This window comes from Cephus cinctus, unplaced genomic scaffold (assembly GCF_000341935.2).
Source record: "Cephus cinctus unplaced genomic scaffold, Ccin1 Ccin1_scaffold0880, whole genome shotgun sequence".
Taxonomy (NCBI): Eukaryota; Metazoa; Arthropoda; class Insecta; order Hymenoptera; family Cephidae; genus Cephus; species Cephus cinctus.
This window is the reverse complement of record NW_014333462.1, coordinates 68703-90110: the sequence shown is the minus strand read 5'-3', so window position 1 is coordinate 90110 and position 21408 is coordinate 68703. Positions and strand designations below refer to the sequence as shown.

The following is a 21408-nucleotide window of genomic DNA, read 5'->3' as shown; positions in this document are numbered from 1 at the left end:
CCCCCCACCCCTTGCGGATCGCTCCAGTGAAAGCAGAGAAAGCAGAGAGCATAAAAGGAGGGTGACGTAAGAGCGATAAAAATTGAAGAAACGTCAAGATTCTTAAGGGATGAGCGAAGGAAAAATATATATCAGGCCTAAATTTCCATCTCTCGCACAGGTCCATTCCCTTTGGATCCTCTTCTCGTGTCAGATAGAAAATTCAGACTTCGCGACAGCCCAGGGGTCCGTCCTCTCTCCCGTAAGACCTACCTTAGGACCAATTCACATAGAGCCCAATTCTTAAGAGCCCGAGGCTCGAAGTGTCTCTGATCGTTCCAAAGGCCAACCCTTGTCTCCGCTGCATTCCAATAATTCAAATATTGTTTTCCCGGCAGGGAAAACTTCAGATTCGAAATTCTTCTCTGGAACGACCTCGTGAATGCGACGAGTGCTTGAAGAATCTTTTCATGAAAAAGGGGAAAAATAATTGAAATTTAATCATCCCCTTCAAATTATTCTCATCAATGGCATTTAGTAGCGACACGGAGATTCCGACGAAACGATTATTTTACTATTGGGGCTTCTTGTACACGGGTATATAACCTTGCTTTATATATATATATATATACATGATTAAAAGAAACAAGTATAATGAACTTGTTTAATGAGTGTCTAAGAGTTCTGCTCGTAGTAATATACGTATATGCCAGGGTAGCCACCGCTTTGCAATTATAATAACGTAGTCAGCACGATGCTATCTGCGGTTTGAGATGTCACTGAAATGTTGCAACGTCAGGAACGCAGTTCAAGATAGGAGATGATCTAGAGAGAAGGAGAGAAAGAGAGAGAGAGAGAGAGAGAGAGAGAGAGAGAGAGAGAGAGAGAGAGAGAGAGAGAGAGAGAGAGAGAGTCAAGTACCCACGTAGGTAGGTATGTATCGTGACTAAGATAATTATTGCAAGTCTCGAGCTGGTAGATCCTCCACGTGGTGGAACTGCACCGGGCATTCATTTCTGTGATCCGATACCCGGAGCTACGAGGCTACAATAATTACCAGAGAATGCATTGTTACTGTGGGAACACCGTGTATCGCCATTACGTACACCTTCGATAATGACATTCTAATGCGGGATCCGTGTTAATATCTGCCAAATGTATTTTCAATTTCACCTGTACATGCCAACAGAATTTTGCACATATGAATACATTAGCAGATTCGGTATTGGCATGGGTTATGGATTAAGGGTGTTTGAAATTTTAATTTTGACATTTTTTTTTTGGTATTACTGACAGTAACGGGGGAGAGTATAAGGGTGGGTTATTAAACTTTTTTTTTTGAACCCTCGGACGTGGCAAAGGACTTAACAGGGGAAACATTTTTTACTGTATAATACGAGGCAGGTAGTTTGGTTGGACTGGATTTTTTTCACCCTACTTTAATCCTTTACTTTTTTTTTAAGCGATGTAATTTTTTTAAGGGCAAAATATTTTTTTGTTTTATTCACGATTTTGTATGATTCGTGGGGGGGATTTATGTAATTAGAAAAATTGTGCTTTTCGGGTAAAAATTAATTGGTACCGCTATTTTATTTTTTCTCTGTATCTTGCATCTCATTGTAACGAGTGATCGAGAGTAATGCGCTATCGATACCAAACAGAGTTACTATCAATTGGTTTAGCCTCTCCTGTACATCTCTAATGAATGATTAGGCATTTCGGTATACGGGTGTACTGTGTATTACGTAAGCTCGAGTTTCCGATACCGACCCCGGCAACGCCTTGTTAATCGATAGTCTTATGCAAATGCATATCAGATTCCAGAATCAACATGTATTGATGAGTCACCGATTCGTCCTGAGCCAAGTCGAAAGATCAAGGTCGTCCAATAAAATTCACTGCAATCAAAGGAAAACGAGACGAGCGTTAAAATTCCCTGAAACGGAAAATTTCGAAAAGTCAAGTCAAAAAAAAATTAAACTACTAAGGATTCCCCAGACGACCGTGAAACGAGGTTTCCAAGTCTACCGGGATAACTTGACTTGGACTTTATTTGCATAATCAACCGCACGTTTCATCCCGGTCGGGTTAAAAGACATGTAAAAGCTTTTGTGAATTCAATTGACCCATTGTCAATTATTCAAGATCGATTAATCGATATCAAACAGTCCACCCCCTCGGCACCCGGAGAAAGTACAAGAAATTTTTAAAGGGGTTGTACATCGACGGGATGAATTTTTTAACATCCATTGGCGCACCGTTAGAAATAAAAAGCCTAAAATTTTATTGAGCCAGAGGGTCAAAGGTCATTTCTAAAAATAAATGAAAATTCACCTCCCCCCAAAGTTCACGAATATTTCATTTAAAACCCGACTCACAGGACACTGAAGGGTGGTTGAGAAAAAATTTTTGAAATTCCTAGTATAATACACGTTGCCAACCTACCCTTAGCTCATACTGATTTTTCCCCCAGAAGAAACTAGCTCCTTCATCCCCCATCTCCAGCCTTAGCTCTTACGTCATACCGTTCACTTCCTTCCCACCTTCAACTCTGAATTGTTAATTCTGATTACCCTCGCGACCCCACCTACCCTTCTCATTCCTAAGCGCAACCCCCCCGCCGTCCCTTTGCCATTCAACATCTAGGTACTTTAACCTACCCACCTTTCACCTAATGTCCTGCCATTTATGGCAGAGTCGAATCACATTTCGGGCTTCGGAGATGTTACTCCCATTTGCGAAAAGTCGTTAGCGCCAGTCGCTCCTAACTTTTCCGATTTTTCAGCCCTCGTTATATCCGCGGCAGAGCGGGACTTTAAGTATAATCGACTTTGCCCACTATCGGATACCTCAAAAACTCATTATTCAACACGACACCGATTTACTAAATTGTTAGACTGTTACTTCTATTAAAATCGTATATCAACATCAACGTTGATAAATCCTCCTCGACGCAAACCCATTCTTGAGGTTATTAATTACAAGTAGAAATACGTCCTTGGTATCGAGCGTGTAAAAATTTCAAAAATTTGAACCATCTTGAAAAAAAAATTTCTTACATACTTAGATCCATTATTCGGTCTGCGTGTCCGATTACCAAAAATTCGCCAAGAGGGTAACTCCGTCATTTTCGAAATTTCCTAGTAATTCGCAAGAGCTCTACCAGGGGTAACCACATTGATTCCATTAATGGCATTCGCGTATCGCAATACCCAGGCATCCCGTTCACGTAGCGAATGAACATTGTATTGCCCTATGAGATCTGCCTTGTGGATTTTCGACGTTCTTGCCATTCGCCGGCAGTAATTTACGAATGAACAGCAGACCTAACCTCCAGAACCCTTCTGTAAGTTGATGCGAGCTTACAGTCATTGGTACAGTAGTACGTAAGGGCCTTCTAGGAATATGGGTTGCCAGGACGATAAGAGCTTTCCTAAGCCCTTAACCGATATAACCATCAGGCACTCCATGTAGATACGAGAGTTCCGGAAGTTCTGGTCGGGAAAACCCAAACCCCGGTTATACTGGGTGGTACGAGCAGTACGTACCCAGAGTCCTGAGACCACAGCTCGAGGGGGTTAGGAGAGTATCTCCCGTGGAACCGCTTCTACATTTTTAATCCGGCAAACTCGTGAATTGATAATTCCATGGCATACTCCGATCTTCCTTCGCTCTGGATTCCTTTTTCAAATCCCGATAGACTCGGTTAGCAAGAGTGTGTATTTTGGATCGAAGTACTTTTTTCTCTCTATAATCGATTTTGATAACTGTTTTTTTTTTACATTTATCCCATATACGGTATTTATATTTGGTGGACAATTTTAGGTATTTCCATACGCCTCCGTGTTAATTTCGGGCTGGGTCTGTGATAACCTAGTTGGTCCTGGACCAATACAGATTTCGTAGGATGATTCACGGCAGGTCGTATACCCAGCCGAAACACCCTTTGGATTTATGTAAATTTCTAGCATGCCCGATCGGAATGTATATTAATGTAAATTTATTAGAACGTGGGGGTAGAGCGTGCCGTCTCCGAGTAGGAGATTCTGGTATTGTTCGGCCGTAAAGGAAAGACGAGAGGAGGCTGTAGCGACGCGGCCATTAAGCGCGTATAAAATCTAAGGTAGACGCAGAGGACGAACTCGTTGCGCAACAGTCTTGTCTGTCTCGGCAATTAACTCGCTCGTCCTGAAATAATTAACAGTCGGATCTGAGCGAATACAGTGTTCTTGTGCGATTGGCAGCATCCAACCTGGGTTAACGTGTTCGTTAAGATAAAATTATACAGAGAGACAGGTTTAGATGCATCGATGCTGTTTAACGTGATACACGTCAATGTACGGTATAACGGGTGATCACTTTGTACTGTTATAACAGTTTCTAAGAATTCAATTATTATTGGATATTCCGTATGATCGAATGACATTTTTTTATTGTGAATTTATAACTTTTTTTTTTCTTTTTCTTCTAGTCACGGCAAATCATCCACCTCAAAGACCGTGGATTCCTTTGACCAGGCCCAACAGGACAAGGCCCACTTGTAAGTAGATAATATTTAGGTTGATATTAAATTAATTATTAATTATCGACGTTTCGTCGATTTTACGACGTCATTTCGATTTTATTCAAAAATCTTTCACGTACGGTGACGCTTTTTTTTTTTGGATGTCGAAATTTTAATCGGCTCAAAATCATCGCAAAGTGGATCTTGTACGCTTTGGTCGATGCGAGGCAAAGGAGCATTCAAATTATGCGCCCGGAACCTTTACCGCAATTGGATGTGACGCGGTACCACGACTTCCGGTCGGAAAGGCGAGAGATTCTCGCCGAGGCTAATGCAAATTTGAATAATTAAATTATTCCGTTCTAATTTATATACGAGAGCTCGTGAGACTGCTGGGCTATAATTAGTAATATTGTTATTATATACTTTTGATTCTCGTAAGGCGACCTGACGAAACTTTCCCTCTTGAAGAATATTTTCTAGCCACTGAAAATTGAGCGAAACTTTCTCCATTTAATCAACCGGAAATTGAATCGACGAAGTAACGACAGAAACGTCGGACTCTCCTTTCGATTTCCTCTCTATGAGATCAGTGGTGTGTATGTGCGAGTTTGCGAATTTAACCACGTGGTCTTTCACACATGCAACTCTTTATATACGAAAATAATCATGACGCAGGATAAATTGGATCTATTTGATGTTAACGTTGCAATTCTGTCGGTTTGTAACCTAAAAGGTATTTTATCCTTTGGTAGTATATAGATGCAAAGTGAAATAGCTTTAAAAAATTACGTGTCCAAGTGCTTGAAGTTTTTATGAAAACGTGCCGTGAAATAGGGGTAGCTTAGTTCCGGAAGTTCCTACAAGAGGTACCATCACCTCTGTACGGTCGAACTAGAGACAGTTTTTGTTGATCGAGAAAAAATTGAAACTCCTGAGATCCCGTCCGAACTAGGCTGTTCGCTTCCGTCGCAGACTCATACCGCAGGAAGACAAGTCAGACTATAAGAAATAGCGACGGCCCCTAGTCGAGTCGACCGGAACTAAAGACCGCAGGAGCAGGCGACCAGCCAAAGTCGGTAAATGCCTAAGAGATCATAAATTACCCTTACGACCTTCATCACTGCCCACAACGAGCCGAAACTAGAAGCAGGTTAAACTTAAGGAACCACCTTGTTACCGAAAGTGAACCCGGGTTAACCGTCGATCCCGGAGCAAAATGTTTCGAACAGAGGGTGATCAGGAGTTATCAGGTGACTGCAAATGCACCCGTAATCCAATTGGAGTAGCACAAGCAAACGCGAGCTGACTCGACCGCTCCCCTAGGGAGAGTAGCAAGGGACGCTACCCGAGAGACTCCCTACCACTCAAACCGTCTTGGCGTATTTGCTACGGAATGAACAGTGACATCGAAGTAACGTCATAGCGAAGTTACAGCTCCGCGAAAGTAGGAAAAGTTGTTAAGAGTGGCAATGAAAGTGAGGGAAAGAGTGACAGAGCCAAATAACTAAGTGGAAGGGCCAGTACGCACGCGCCCAAGACCGAAGAAGGTCTGCAGAGGAATGAGAATAAGCCGCTCGAGTCCCTCGTAACGCCAGACAGTCCCCCCACTCGGCAACTACAGCCGCCAGTGCTGCCTCTCGCGACAAATTTTTCAATTACAATTTCCAGTACTCGGTCACCCTCGCAGCAGCTCGAGCGTTTGTTGTGTCTATCGTTCGGTTGGAAATACAAATATAACGCAGGGACTTGCGTCGTCTGTTATTTGCTCTCGTTTCGAAACGTAACATTATTATGGCACAGAAGACTCCTTACGGGCGATTCGGTACACTCGAAGCAGACAAAACAATATCCTAACTGAATTCCATGTGTCATAACGACTGTAATCGATTACAATTATAAAACCCGTCTTAGTTACAGAATTACCGTAACGAAGTGCCCATTACATATCTCTGTATGCAAGAAACCTAGTAACAGCCTAAGGAGAGTCATAATTCAGTGACACTGTTATGCCATTAGTGCATTATAATAATGACACGGTTAATTGATAATTGTCAGTCACTGCCGTACATAGTGAACGAAAAAAAAAAAGGTAAATTTATCAATTATCATTAATTTCCACCGATACGAATGACGTGGAGAAAAATCGATTTCTCTCAGTCCCAAGCAAAATCGTATCTTGTTCGACCGAGGACGAAACGTGGCCCCGTCGTAATTAGACCGGGACGAGCGAATATATTCGACAGGGTCGAAATCAACCTTCTACGAGGTATCTGGCGTTCGGTGCGTTATCCTTGTAACAAATGTAAATCGATAAATGGCGGCTGACTGGTAGGTTTGCAGTCGTCCGTACCGGTCGTGGCTGAGCGATTCTAGATTACGGTAATAGTCCTATCGCAAGGGTATCGTGTATAGTACAGTATACGGTAATTCCTGCAACGTGCCAATTATAAGGATACCGCGTGTCAAATTTTGATATATAAAAGGACCCTTCGACCTTTGTATAATTATATAAAATTTCAAGATTCGGCTTGCGTCGTAGATCATCTAATAATGATCCTCTGATCTTACTGTAGAAGGTATATATATGTACACACGTAGCGAAGATCAATGCAGGGTTAGCCAAAGCGAAGAGTTGGGTCTGGTTTGATGAAGCGCGACGAGATCAGCCTAGGCGGAGTGAGACAAGGTGAAGCTACGCAACCTTCCTCAACGAAGCCCACCTTGAGGAGCGGTCAGTGCTGGTCAGGATTGGTCAGTACTCTGACGTAGCAGGCTGGCGAGTTTCGCTGCCTGGAGCATCACGTCGTGCCGGGGTACCAGGGCGCACCATCTGGACAGATTTATTGCACGGCGAAGCTCGGCACGGCAGAGCACAACCGCTCCTGGCCAAAAAGAAGCCATTGTCAGCTCCTACAGAATAGAAGCAATAAATCATTTCATTATAGTTTACGCTATTCATTATTTATAATGCGATCCCATTATATTTCCGATGTACGCGGTACACTCGTCTTTTTATTCGTGGACTATTTCTCCTGGTCCCTTCTCTCCCCTCCCCCCCTGAACCCCTTACCCCGTGATCCTCTTATTCTTCCTCTTCCTCCATCAGGGTCCACTACTCCCACTATTACTTCTTCTTTTTCTTCTTCTTCTTCTTCTTGTATACCGTTGGGAGAAACTGATCGTTGCGGAAGTTACGACCTCCGGAACGAAAACGACTGTTATTCCCTCAGCCGAAAGTTCACGATCCGGTGAAACAGAGGTTAGGTATTGGAAACTGATAGACGTGATAAGAAATCACTCGGTAGTTATAAGCTTCGGGTGTAGCGATATATAGATACAGTATATGTACGTATATACGTGTAAAGTATATAATGAATATCTAAGTGAATTTATTTATGATGAGAACATACATAAACGCCGTTTGTGAGAAGCCGCGAGGATCGTTAAAGACAACACTGGAAATGTATATATGTATAGTATATAGGAAAAGACGATTAACGACTGCGGTGGAATTGTGCGTCATAATTATTTCCATTTGCGACACATCTCACGGTCACGGTCGTTATATACGCGCCACATGTAAAAGACGATCGATAGTAGCCGGGACGATTATTTATTGGCGGTCACGCGTAATCATGGCCAGGCAATGCGAACAGCCTCCATCTCTCCTGTACCGCAACTCGCAACTCGCGAGGTTTAGATCCACGGAGCGATTTATGGCGCGATAAAGCGCATTACCGATTTCGGTATCGAATCGGGCAAACTCGTTTATTTATGACCGAGAATCTTCACCGCGCAGTTTGTCTGGCTCGAAGTTTAATTTAGTTGTCGGAACGAACGTCAGGGGGCTACGTGGGCTCCGGAGCCATGGCAACGATTTCGTTACGGAAAACTCGAAGCCGACCGAGACTCGCCGAGCCTAGCCGAGGGACGGAGGGCCCTTTAGTCGGGCAGCCGGTCTTGATATATTACTACGTAAGTGCTCGCTTCTCAAACAAAGTGCCGTTAACTATGCTTTACAAACTACCAACGAGCTATTTTACACACCGACGCTACTTGCTGACCGATTCATTTAACTCGGTAAAGTGTATCAACAACGGACTGCCGGCCATGAACTTCAACGCTCCGGTGGCGCCTCTGGTGGGGAACGGAAGAACAGCAAACAGGTGGCGACAACAGAATTAAATTAGTCGCGCGCAACAAACTCTCTGCGTTACGGCAAGCGCTTTCTTTCTCTCCAGCTTCCTTTATTACCTCACTTGGGTTAAGTTTCTCTTGATCGCTTCTTTTTACAAATTACTTTAGTCTGTGGTCTACTTTCTTTATACTTGTCGTTCTCTATCTTTTTTGGTCTCACTTGAATTTTCATCAAATAGACGTCAGCATTTTTTTTTAATGGCAATTAGCATTTTTACGTAATTCCTCAGGGCGATAGGCTCATATAATATACATATTTTTTTAAGGTAACAGACTTTTTTAATGTCTCTAAATGTCATTAAAAAAAATATCAACCTTACGTTCCCATATTATGTCTCGTACACGATACGCCCCTATGCATAAATTAAACCAGCCTGTCTGGATTTTATGGAAATGCTTTCGCGAACTCTTGAGGCAGGTCATGGCATCGATGACCTCGAAAATTCCCAAGCTGTTCTTGAATGAATCCAGCTACACCCATTTCTACGTAAACTCGATACGTGAGGTCTGACGTATATTTGCTAAGAAACGAAAGAGACGCGTCATTCGCGCGCTCATTAAACCATCGCACTTTTACTTTCCAATACAAGTTTCTTAGTCGACATATTTTCTTTTTGACATTTTACCAATTCACGATTATGATTCGTTCTTTGAAATGAAAAGTAGTAAAAAAAAAAAATTGCTCAAATAAATATATGAATTTTTATAAACCTCGCAGACGCCATCTTATCTAAATTCCGTTCGCAGGAATATTGCAGTCGCACGTAGCGAACAGGAAGATTAATCGGGTGGTCTTAGCGGTTAGCCATTAATCTGTAGCTCCTTATAGAAATCATTTTGGAAGTCTGTCCCCGCTCCAGCCACTTATCTCCAACGGGTCCGCAAGGTTTATATACTATATGTATATATACACGTAGATACATAAGATTCTTAATTAACGTGATAATGGCGTAATCTTCATACGAAAATCTCGTCTTTGCATTCCCACCTGGTTGTACCTGTCTCGGGTGACTGTGTACTTTCGTATATGAAAATTGCGCGTTAAAACTTTATTAAATAATTAGTCCCACGTTCTTAAAGGATACTAGGCATTATCCTGTGTAAGCTCAAAGTGATACCAAACCTCTATACCTATATCCATCGATTATCCCAGCACACTTGTCCGCCATTCATGTCCTCATCTTCATCCCATCTCACTTTGAATCTCCCTCCTTTACTTCGATCACCGTGAAAAGCCTTCGCCGAGGGGACTCTTAAATAACACGAATGCCTATCGTGCGGTGAAAAGTAGAAAGGCCTTAAAATTTATTACCAGCGGCGCATTCATCCTGGAACTTGACGATCATCATGGCGACAGCTCATCCCCTGGGTTATAGGTACGTCGACCTGGAATCAGAATTCAAATAAAGATCTAACGAGGAAACACGGTCTCGCCCGTATACGAGTTTACTGTTTCAGCGGTACGATTAAATATCTTGTCCATATTGAATTTACGGAAACGGGAAATTTTTTTTTTTTTTTTGGTAAAAAAATTTTTTATCACCCAGTATACCATAGAATATATCATGTACAGGACCTTCAAACAGAAAGCGCGTTCCAGTCGTGATGTCTGGTAAAAACAATATCGACTAATTTCGTAACACCGGTGACGAACCTCTGCCGTTACTATTTTGTCCGGACGAGCCCATTATCAAGGGAATGCAGATTACACGGCAGCCTGTAGAGACGCAACGCGAATGCGGAAAGGCAGACCTCGTGAGAGAGGAGGGGAGCAGTGACATCGTGCAATTAGTAGCTGCTACCATTCCTGCTTGTTTTATTGCACGGAAACTGCAGTGCAGAATGCGCAAGAGGAACGCGTCCACCCAGTACAAAGTACGTAGACGCAGAGTTAAGCACGAGGCATAATAAAAATACGTGAGAAAGAAACAAAGCGTCGCGTACGTACTCACCGTATACGTATAAATAGGATAGAGCAGACAGTCGTGGAATATCCGTAAAGAAACCAGACAGTGGATACTGCGACACAATCGATCCTGTAATAATTAACAGAAAGTCCGTGGACACAGCCGGTATTAAATTTCCGCAGGCGAAAACCAGTCGGTAGGTAAGCAACGCGCACCATAACCTCTATACTGTCGTCCCGGCGCAGCCAGGGGGTGTCGTTGCCTGGAGGCTTCAACAGCGGCTACTACATATCTCTCCGTGGTAAACACTTCGTGGGGAAAGTGATTAACAAGTTGGCTGGCTTTGGAGGGATGGCTTCGGCCTCTGAGTTCCCGGCGGAGCCGACGGTGGCGCGACTAGCGGCGTCTCGTCGACACTAGGACTCCGCCTCGGGCTGCGCATCTGTTTAGTTTACGACTTGCAGATTCTCGTCCCTCGAACTGCCCGTTGCCGTTGGTACTACTGTCCGCTCCGTGACAAACTATCGTCCTACGGTTGGCCAGATACGAACCAGATACAGATCTCACCAAGTCCCTATCTCCAGACACGAATCGCTTCGCATTGGTTCTTGTTCCCTCGTCACTGACGCTGACTCTATAATACCTCCCGGTCAAACGGATTTTACTACGGATACGAGGCTTTATAAACTTCCGGCTACTTTTCTTAGATTGTTTGATCTTTATTTTTTATATCGAAAATCAAGATCGACAAGACTGTTTTTGAGAATTGTAATAACATTTTTTTATATCTTACTCGAGCTTACGTCAGATTGATTTACGATCATGGCTCGTTACGATACGATCGCCTGACCTCGCTTCATCGCTCCCGTGGGATTTTACGTGCAGGTACTCTCAGTCTTTATTTACATTGGTTAAAATAGTTTTTTCCAGCGAAAATCCTATGGAGAGAATTACATTTCATATTACCATATACATTTGGCTGGGGATCCTGCGGGATACTCGTACCTCCTCTCTCCCGTCCGACGTTCATTTTTCCGTTATGTTTATCCTCCCTGCCGACTGTGTATATATTTATCTGCTTTATATACCGGAAATACATATACGGGACTTGCTGGTTTTACGAAATTGCTATTTCATTTCCAGCACCTTCGCTTCGTTACCGGTCCTCCAGGCTGCCCTCTTAATTTCATTATCCGTCCTATCAATGATCCTTCGTAATAAGATATTTGCCCTAATGGAATAGCAAAAATTGATTAGCTCCAGGGTCGAAACGTCGTTATCGGTTTTATCGTTTTTTTTTTTCCCTCTTGCCACGGCGCCAGGGGTCAATGACCCTGGACCTCTTTCGTCCGGCCGTATGTCCAAGTCTCGAGTAGATCTCGAAGTGATACGTTGTGTCGTTCCTCGACCGCTAAATTCGATCTTTGACACGTGTCGAAGGCTTGCCAATCGCTCTGGTATCCCTGTAAGAAATATATACATATATACACACAGTACGAACATTTGCCGGTTCCTTGATAAGGTGAAAGAATGGAGGTAAAAGAAATGAAAACAACGACAACAACGCTCTCAGCCTCGCTCCTGTAATACGAAGGGGTTAAATTGCACTTTGCAAAACATCACGCGGAATGCGTCGGACGATACAGCACGCGCAGTTAATTGAATTCCGGAATGAAGACGAAGGAACGGACGACTATATAGATACACACGTATAGTACACAACGGATCCGGCCGTACGGCCCTACCACGGCCGGACGGGCCAGGCCGCTCGACGCAGCCGGCTCTTTTATAGAAACAACCTGCACTACACACTTTACCCCGTGTACACCTGGCACAGTCCAAGGCCCCTCTCCGTTCTCGCCCACCCGACCCGCACCTGATCTCGACTCAGGAGACTTACTTTGCCGACCGTAGCCACTTTATCAGAGGGACTGCAATTCTGCCAAGGGAAAATGGATCAAATACATTAGTCTCATATAATCCGGACAATATGAGACAAGTCCATCTTGAGTTCCGGTATATTACGTACTACATTACCGTATTATATCCGTACCCAGATGCATTAAGGAAATTAAAGTGCATAGGGAGGATAAGGGTTAATTCGTGATTCTATAAAAAAAATGTAAAAAATAAAAAATTTATTTTTTAATTTTATTATTAAATCTACGTAATGAAAAAAAAAAATTCCAATTTTTTTTTTTTTTTTTTTATATATGTATATATAGTCCACGTCTTATTTCTTTACTATATCGACCCTTAGTGCATCCCTGCCTGGCGCGTTTAACGAGACGTGAATAATTTGACAAACTCTTAAGGGAGGATCCTTATCCGCTTTATCTGTTCGGTCTTCGCCACACGATAAAAGAAGGGCTTCCCGCGAATACGTCACTGTCTTCTCGAGGGACTGTAAGGGAATATGAGGGAACACGAGGGGATCGACGGGAGCGGCCATTAACGACGCATATCTCACGCAACATCGAGCCCGAATAATACCCTCTTAACACGATCACTCCTACGGATTCACAAGAGAGATGTTGAATTCGTGTTAACTATCTGACTCGGTTCTTCCTGGGCAGTGGTCGTGAAGCGCGGGGAGGGGCAGAGGGGAGGGCGCGACGAACAAAGGAAGTATATAGTACTGGAGTATATGGGAAAGGGATAAAAGAAGAAATAGAAACGTATACGACGAAGGGGGGGAATAAATCCAACCCTCCGTAAATCCCGTAACGACTCCATTGACAATCGAAAAAGGGCCTGGGCCGTATTCGATGAAGCCATCGTTACCGACGGAATGTATATTCCATTGCACGAATACAATTACGGTAATGCAACCCGAGTCTATCCGACCGGTTATCTGTGGAACGGCCGAGTTTCCATCTACGGCCGCACGGAGCTCCGTGCGGCCCGTGCTTTTTCACTGTAGGCGGCCGCAACAGGCTGATTACTATGGGAAAAGAATCTATTTCGCTGGTTGCATCAAAAAATAGAGGTTAAGTCGAACAATGCGAAAAACTTTTATACGTAGCTCGACGATACACGGTAAAAAGTGTTGCGGACGGGAATATCGATTTTTAATCTTATGAAATGAAAAAAAAAAAAAAAAAAAAAAAAAAAAAAAAAAAAAAAAAAAAAAAAAAAAAAAAAAAAAAAAAAAGAAATTAAAATGTATAACTTGATAAAAAATTAAATAACGCTTATCGTTTTTTAATCGACGTCCTTTATATCCCTTTCATTTAATTCGATGACTGGCAGTCATGCATGAGATATCACTGGTATTGAGCACACGTCATAGGGGTTTGGGGTTGTTCTTTCTGTTTGTGCTCTTTGATCCTTTCTCTTTGTCTAACGAACTTGAAACTTTTTTTTTTTTTTTTTTTTTTTTTTTGAAAAATACGAGCATTCGACTATACCAATATCGCAGTCTCTAACGGATCCGCCTGGTATGCTTTTCTGTCTGATAACAGATTTTCTACATTATACCGAAATATATATATATAGGCGCTTTGACCTGCCTACCATACATAGTAGCGAAACATGTTTCTGCTATTGGATTGCGGTGAGTCTCTGCTGCACCTCAATTATTTACGTTGCTACCACCCGTTCGCGGTTATGGAACCGCTGATTTACTGAGTTAACTTGACCATCCATTTCTAGGACCAAGTGAAACTCTGCTATGTGGAAGCAAGAAAAAAAAAATTTGTATTTTTGTTCCTTTAACTCACGGACCAGTAGTCAAGGTCCTTTTTGAAAATAATTCACTCGAGACATTAATCAATATATTAATTATTAAGGATACTAATTATAGCCTGTCTCCTGTAACCTCACGTTTATCAATCATACTACTTGAATTGGATACGTGCTTGGTACGTGAAGCCTATAGCCACCTATGCCGGCTATGAAATTTCCATCAGAATCTCTTCCGGGGATTTATACCAGTTTCTTCCAAGGTTTTCCAGCCAGCCGGAAGTAAAGGTTACACAGCTAATTTCGTATTCAGAGTGAAATCACGGTGTACCGCGTAACATCGACGAGTCGTCATTCAGCGGCGTGACGTAAATTTTTTAACTATATGCATCCTCATGAAAATACGCAGTAACGTAGATATTCAGGTACTGTGTATACAGGGTGTACATAAATTTAAGATGGGCGAATGTCTAGGTGTGGGATTTATGCAGACGACGTAGGGAGGACAGCTGGCTTTACGATGATCCTCCTATCCTGAAGTCATGTCATTCTGTTTCCTCCGTAGCCGAAAGGGGACTATAACGGATTTGCATCTCCTACGGTTTGACGATCTCAGTGGATCCACCCGGGTCATCCCGACTGATAACGTAGCCCACTTCCGGTTCTCGCGTACAGAATTCGAGCCTATCAAATGGAAGTAAATTATAAAAAGTGTTTTTTACACTCGGTAGAACATCGAAACGAATCCAATACTCACTTGGGCAGATCCCCTTCCCCCTGGACGCACCCCTGCGCCAAATCCACCCTTGGAAATAGAATTGGGGGTATGGTGCTCGTAAAAGGCTAAAATGGCTATTTCATTGCAGCGATAAAACCAAGAACTTCTCGAGCTAGGATAGTTGGCTGGGAAGTTGTATCAAGTCCTTCCGAGATTAAAGTCCTCTCTCGACTTGCGCGTCTCTACAGATTAGACAGTTTATTACTTATTTTCCGGTTAATGTCCCTCGGACCATCCCTTGAGCTTTTTTACTTTAACACAGAAAGGAGTATATATATATATATATATATATATTTGTTCCGTGGTAAATTTTGTACCGTTTACCTATAACCGGACCAGTCTAATCGTCTATGGAAAATTTACGAAGCACGTAAAATCGTTACTTTTTTACTTTAACACAGAAAGGAGTATTGCGCGTCTCTACAGATTAGACAGTTTATTACTTATTTTCCGGTTAATGTCCCTCGGACCATCCCTTGAGCTTTTTTACTTTAACACATATATATATATATATATATATATTTGTTCCGTGGTAAATTTTGTACCGTTTACCTATAACCGGACCAGTCTAATCGTCTATGGAAAATTTACGAAGCACGTAAAATCGTTAAGTCCCGGATAACGCAGTCGACGCGTGGGAGAATCCAGTCCCGGGCATTCGCACTCTCGGCTCACGGCTGCGTGTACTTAGGAGGGAATTCAGTCCCTTCGACCTATAAATAATCTCCGTGCTCTCCATTGTCTCAGGTATATTCACGGTCATGTGCTACAACGTGCTGTGCGACAAATACGCAACGCGGCAAATGTACGGATACTGTCCGAGCTGGGCGCTCGATTGGGAGTATCGAAAAAAGTGCATCCTCGACGAGATAAAGCATTACGCCGCCGACATCATCAGCCTTCAGGAGGTCGAGACCGATCAGTTCTACAATTTCTTCCTGCCCGAGCTCAAGCACGAGGGCTACGACGGGATATTCTCTCCGAAGTCCCGAGCGAAGACGATGGCGGAAAACGATCGGAAGTACGTCGACGGATGCGCCATTTTTTACAGAACGGCCAAGTGAGTAAACCTTATTCTTGAGTATTGCCTAACCTGACGTAATCTTACTTGACAATCTTTTGTAACCTGTGTCTATATCCTGCGTGTACGTAGGGTAATCTTTTTATCTAGATAAAGATATGACGATTACTTCGCGTTATCTTGAAGATACTTTTTTTTTTCTTCCTTTCTGGAAGACACTTCCCGTAGATCGACATTCGTTGGTACATACTATCGGATGCTACTCCTTCAAAGTGGACCACATCTCTGTATACATTTATCTTACGACTCTGGAAACGCTCGCTCTTCGCCCGAAGATCGACGCCAATTTCCGATTTCATAATAAAGCATCCTCGCGATTTATTCTTATACCGACGAGATGGGAATAAAGTTAAATTTTTTTTTTTTTTTTTTTTTTTTTTTTTTTTTTTCGTCCTGACACACTTAATTACGGCAAAAGTGAGAAATGTTATCTTTCTTCTTGTCAACTTTTTATTCCAAGCATTTTTTGTTCATTCTCTCTCTCTCCCTCCTTTTTGCTCCTTTATACCAGAGGGAGAAGAATGGAGGGTTGGACTGTTCATCAGAGTGGAGTCTTTGTGTCTTGGCTCTGCCTCCTTCTTAAAGTAACCGCCGAGCACGCGCCTGGGGGCGATCTTTCATTTCCGCTTGTATACGCCCCTGATACGAAAGGTTCACAATATTTCACTTCCGCAAAAGATTCTTTTGCGAATAACAGAAATAATTCGTCTGGTATTTTCTATCGATAATCGATTCTCGAAGTAAGTCTCAACTGTTTTTTTTTTCGACAGAAATGCAAAAAGTCACTAGGAATTTATCGATTTTTGAAAATTCCCTAGGGTCGTGTTACATAACCTCGATCTTCCGATCATACCGAAATTTTAATGTACCTAACCTATCGGTGGGAAAATTTAATAGGTTTTCCGTATCACGATTTTCGGTGACTGCGAAAAGGACCAGGCTGATCGAAGGGCGACGGTGGCCGAATTTAGGGTCCTTTGGGAATAACGGAATTCGTTAGAGGGTAACGTCCTCGGTGGGTCGTACGTCAACCTAGATGGATAAATTATCCAATGCGAAAAGGTCACTTTGTCCCGGAAAGAAATTCCAGGAGTTATTACATATTTACGTATCTTTGTAGTTTGATGAAAACGTTAATGTACACTTGACGATCCACGAGACGAGGATATATATACTTTCGGATATGTACACAGCCATTGCGAGTTCTTAATTCTTAAGGCGCCACTAACGTTAGAATTTCCCTAAGCGACGAATGGCCAAAGTTTATCGGGCTTCTCGCGACCTTTATGACCGTAAAGTTACGGCATTTATGAAAAACGAGCTCCCTGCCAAACTGCCGGAGTACATTAAGAATACTCGTATTACCGGGTAAAAGTGTATGGCGGTTGGTTGTAAGGAGTTGATGTGGAAAAAAAGAAATATATGTCTCCCCTTTCACGGCGATGAGAGACTCCTGGTGGAAACCAGACGCGACGCATAATGGCGTAGCTCATCCTATCGTTGTTTTCTTCATGACAGATTTATCGTCAATGTTGCAGTTTAATTGAATTCCAGTTTGCAACATTTGTTAACGAGACGTCCGGGTTCGTCGTGCGCTTATAGGCCATTACTTGGTTACATGGCGCAAGGCCGTCTCGCAATTTTTTTTCTTTACATTTCATATTCAAATATAATCGTGTAGTGATATTTGAAAATTATTCGACCAGTTCGTTTATGTCAGATCAACGTGCTAAGTCTAATCGTTATATCCACGCTGTTTGTTAACGCTTGATTAATTATTAATATATCATAGCGTAACACGCGTACCAACTAGACGATACAATCTTGTAGGTTATTTATGCACGTGATGCTGTGCTAATAGTTTTACGGGTTAGTTTGTAAATCTGTATACGTACTGGTCGATTAAGTTTTATTTGTAAAACTAAAATTCTGCCTGGTACTACAATTGCTGGGATAACCCAGCAATTTAATGTAGCTCGGGTAAACTTTCAAGTTTTCAAAGTCGACGAACCAACGACCGGAAGTTGTTGGAAAATAGTAAAAGAAGATCTGCGAAGAGGAATTTTAGTAAGAGGAGGATACGTCATTGCGCTTGAAATCACATGAAAACTAAAATATACGTACTTAGCTCTCTCTCTCTCTCTCTTCGATCGTAGATTTGAAACAGTCGTATTTCGAGGACTGCACACGCCTCGAATTGATAGAATACCACGAGCCTTCTTTCTCGGTCGCCTCTCAGCCCTTACGAACTTTCCTGTTAGTTGGAACGGAAAGTTGTTTGAAGTACGACACGCCGGTGGCAGATAGATATAAACTTTTTGAAAGCATAGCCGAGACGACAGCCAGTGGAGTCGATACTTCCGCAGCATCTCTGTGAAATGGAGTGAAGCGTTCATCATACTCGAGTTTCGGAATCCTCAAGAAACTTTATTTTCTCTACATGAAACGATCAGTCGTAAAATTTTCGCCATATTGAGAATCCGTAAGGATTGCTGTACCATGTGAGTAGTCATTGACAGTATTAAATGATTTTAAAAAGAAAAACGTCATTCAATAACAGAGAATGTACGTAACGTATCGAGAGTCAAGTAAATTAATGATAAATATATCGTAATAATATATTCTTCCGAAGCTTCATAACGATCGGTACATAATATTTTTCTGAGAAAGATATGATACCATCCCGGTAAGTAGTTGAGTCAGAATATCGTGTTCCAGTAAGTGGGAAAAAGAAGCTTACCTTCCGACTGCCATAGTAAATCCTACAGTCGAGAAGGAAAATAAGAAGCTCTTAATTCCAATCTCAATCAAAGATAAGCTCCAAAGAATCTTGAAAACACCCGCGTTGCTAGAACGCGAGATGCCATTTTGAATTTGCCGTTAAGTCGTGTGCGTCAGTAATTCCAATCGACGACGCCAGAGCGAGTTACTAGTAACTGTCATGGCCGCCTCCGTATCCTCCTTGACTGCGAGTCTCCTGTACTTACTCTTTAGTGCGCGCTTACTTTCACTCCGCGACACGTAGTTTCATGTACGATAATATTTACTGTGGATTAACGATCCCAATGGAAGCTGCAGCAGTGGCCTTAAGCCGAAGATGCGGCACAGGGCGCGGTGCGGAAATATTGGATATCGTTGCTCGCATCTCAGAGGCATAAAGATACGAGACAGAAATGGCCGGGTGCACAAATGGCCTCTGTTACCAGCTAACGTACTACGTATACCGATTCCTCGAGACTAAACGCAACGTGTTCAAAGGCTTCGCCGTACGATCCTACCTGCGAGAGCCGTTATCGATTCGCTCCCTGTTACACGGACAGCAATGAATACGGTAGCATTGCTGGGCTAATAACGTATGTGTATCGACATTGCGGAAAGTGCAGCGCACCTCTTTCAGTACCAAGGTAATTTTTATGATTTAAACTAACTGCACTCGTAGAAAGAATGTACAGACGGAAAGAAGGACCGACGTAGACGGTTTAAATAAGACGTGTAGGTTAGGTAGTCCTTATGTAACTATTCAAAGGGATGCTGATAGTAGGTAATGGTGTCCTAGAGTATGTTGAGGGAAACGCCAATAAACGACGAAATAGCATGATCGTAGCACAGTACAATAGTCTTGTTTATTTCTCAAAGGAAGTCTGCAGCGTAATGATAGCTACCGAGTGATATAGGTTGAGAACAATAAGGAACCCCGAGTCCCTGGGTCGGCGTTACGCACCGTGGCTAGTTTACAGATGTTACGACAGACTGGGAAAGAGTAAGCGAAAGGTGTAAAGTGTAAAGGGTGCATAGATAGAATCTAAAAGGAGTCATGAGGTGCGGCCTCAGCACTTTACGAGGGTTCACGGATTAGACTTTTATGACAGCCGCTGTTAACTCAGCGACGTGATTTATCGCAGCTGACTGTTTTACTGGTTTCCTTACTGCTCCTGTAACTGTTACGGTCAGGTGTCAACGTGAAAGTGTCGTCGGATTGTCTCCGAAAATGCTTTGCAATTTTTGTTGTTATATCGTGACAGGATTGTAATAAATCAGAACGGAACAAGACGATTTTCTATTACGTTTATCAGCTGCCATTTAAATTTCTTTGTTTCAGGATTGTAGAACCAGTGAACTCAATTTACGATATACAGTTTGAATGCCAGTAATTATTAGACTGGAAAGACATTGAAGTCTGCAGTTGACGTATTCTACTCCTCTGGTCTATTCGATTAATGGATTCTTCGTTACTCTCTAATTAGCAGGTATTATCTGTGAAAGGGCTCAGTTACTCTTCAGTCTCAGTTCAGCTGCAGATAAGTCGTGCAATTGTGCAAGTAAGAATTAATAAAGGGAACCTGGAATTTCTCTTTGAACTAGGCCGATCGAAAGATCGAATTCATTCGTGCCTTAAGAGTGGCGTGTTTCGTTAACGTTATTTTTGGGGTTTTCATTGTTCTCTCGAGCAGCTGCCCTCACGCAATGAGAAAACGCGAGTCTGCTGGGTTTCGAATGAGGAATCGATTTGTATCATTATATCCAAGAATATCGTTCTTTCTCTCTCCCACTTTGCATTTTGCTATACTTACTCAATTTTCGAAAAGCATCTGTTGCATCTCTCAACGGCATCAATTCAATCTACTTCACTGGTCCATGTACCTGAGGGGAATGATGGCCCGTAATAGGGTTTCGCCAAAGAATATATTTTCCGAATTACGTGCTATACATCGACAAGCAACATTGTACTCTACATGTAATACGTGATACGCCTGCTTATAGGTTTTCCAAGGAAAATTGTACAATCTATATATACATATATCGTATACTGGAGAGCAGAAGTACCTCTTCCACCAAGTATTCTTTGCACAAGCAGGAAATCATGTTTGACATGTCCAACCACGACGCAGACATATGAACCAAAGCTCAAAATGAATGTTAATTCGAACTTTTGAAATACCCCATTTCAATAGGATATGTGAAACACTACATTTCCATTACCGTCATAAACCGTCATATACACAAATGCAATTTGTGTTATCGAACCGCATAAAAGCTCTTTTAAGTAATACAATTATTCTACACGAATGCCGTGTATTTGATATGCTCTACTGAATTGCCTTTTTTATTTCTCTTTCAGATTTACGCTAATAAAGGAACATTTAGTGGAATTTAATCAACTTGCCATGGCTAATGCGGAAGGTTCAGACAACATGTTGAATAGAGTCATGCCAAAGGACAATATCGGTTTGGCAGCCCTACTTAGGACAAAGGAGGCCGCATGGGATAATGGTGA

General features: G+C 42.4%; 1 protein-coding gene and 1 long non-coding RNA gene across 10 annotated transcripts in view; one reads left to right on the top strand and one right to left on the bottom strand.

Annotated features, from left to right (window-relative positions):
* Nucleotides 1–21408, top strand: part of LOC107271062 (CCR4-NOT transcription complex subunit 6-like) — a 330268-nt gene that overhangs the window by 296194 nt on the left and 12666 nt on the right. For 8 of the 9 annotated variants that reach the window (XR_003060737.1, XR_003060738.1, XM_025088286.1 and 5 more), the window contains 3 exons: nt 4451–4519; nt 15800–16112; nt 21253–21404. Coding sequence is in view for 7 of the 9 variants with exons in the window: in XM_025088286.1 (XP_024944054.1) it covers nt 4451–4519; nt 15800–16112; nt 21253–21404 (534 nt within the window). In the remaining 2 variants the exon portion in view is untranslated. Of the gene's footprint in view, nt 1–4450; nt 4520–8458; nt 8653–15799; nt 16113–21252; nt 21405–21408 lie in introns of those variants that run through there. The other variant, XM_015746644.2, reaches the window with a different exon arrangement.
* LOC112494851 lies at nt 18009–19531 on the bottom strand. The gene is made up of 3 exons (XR_003060740.1): nt 18874–19531; nt 18258–18504; nt 18009–18182 (listed from the first exon to the last, which is right to left on the bottom strand). It is a non-coding gene; the product is annotated as an uncharacterized LOC112494851 (long non-coding RNA).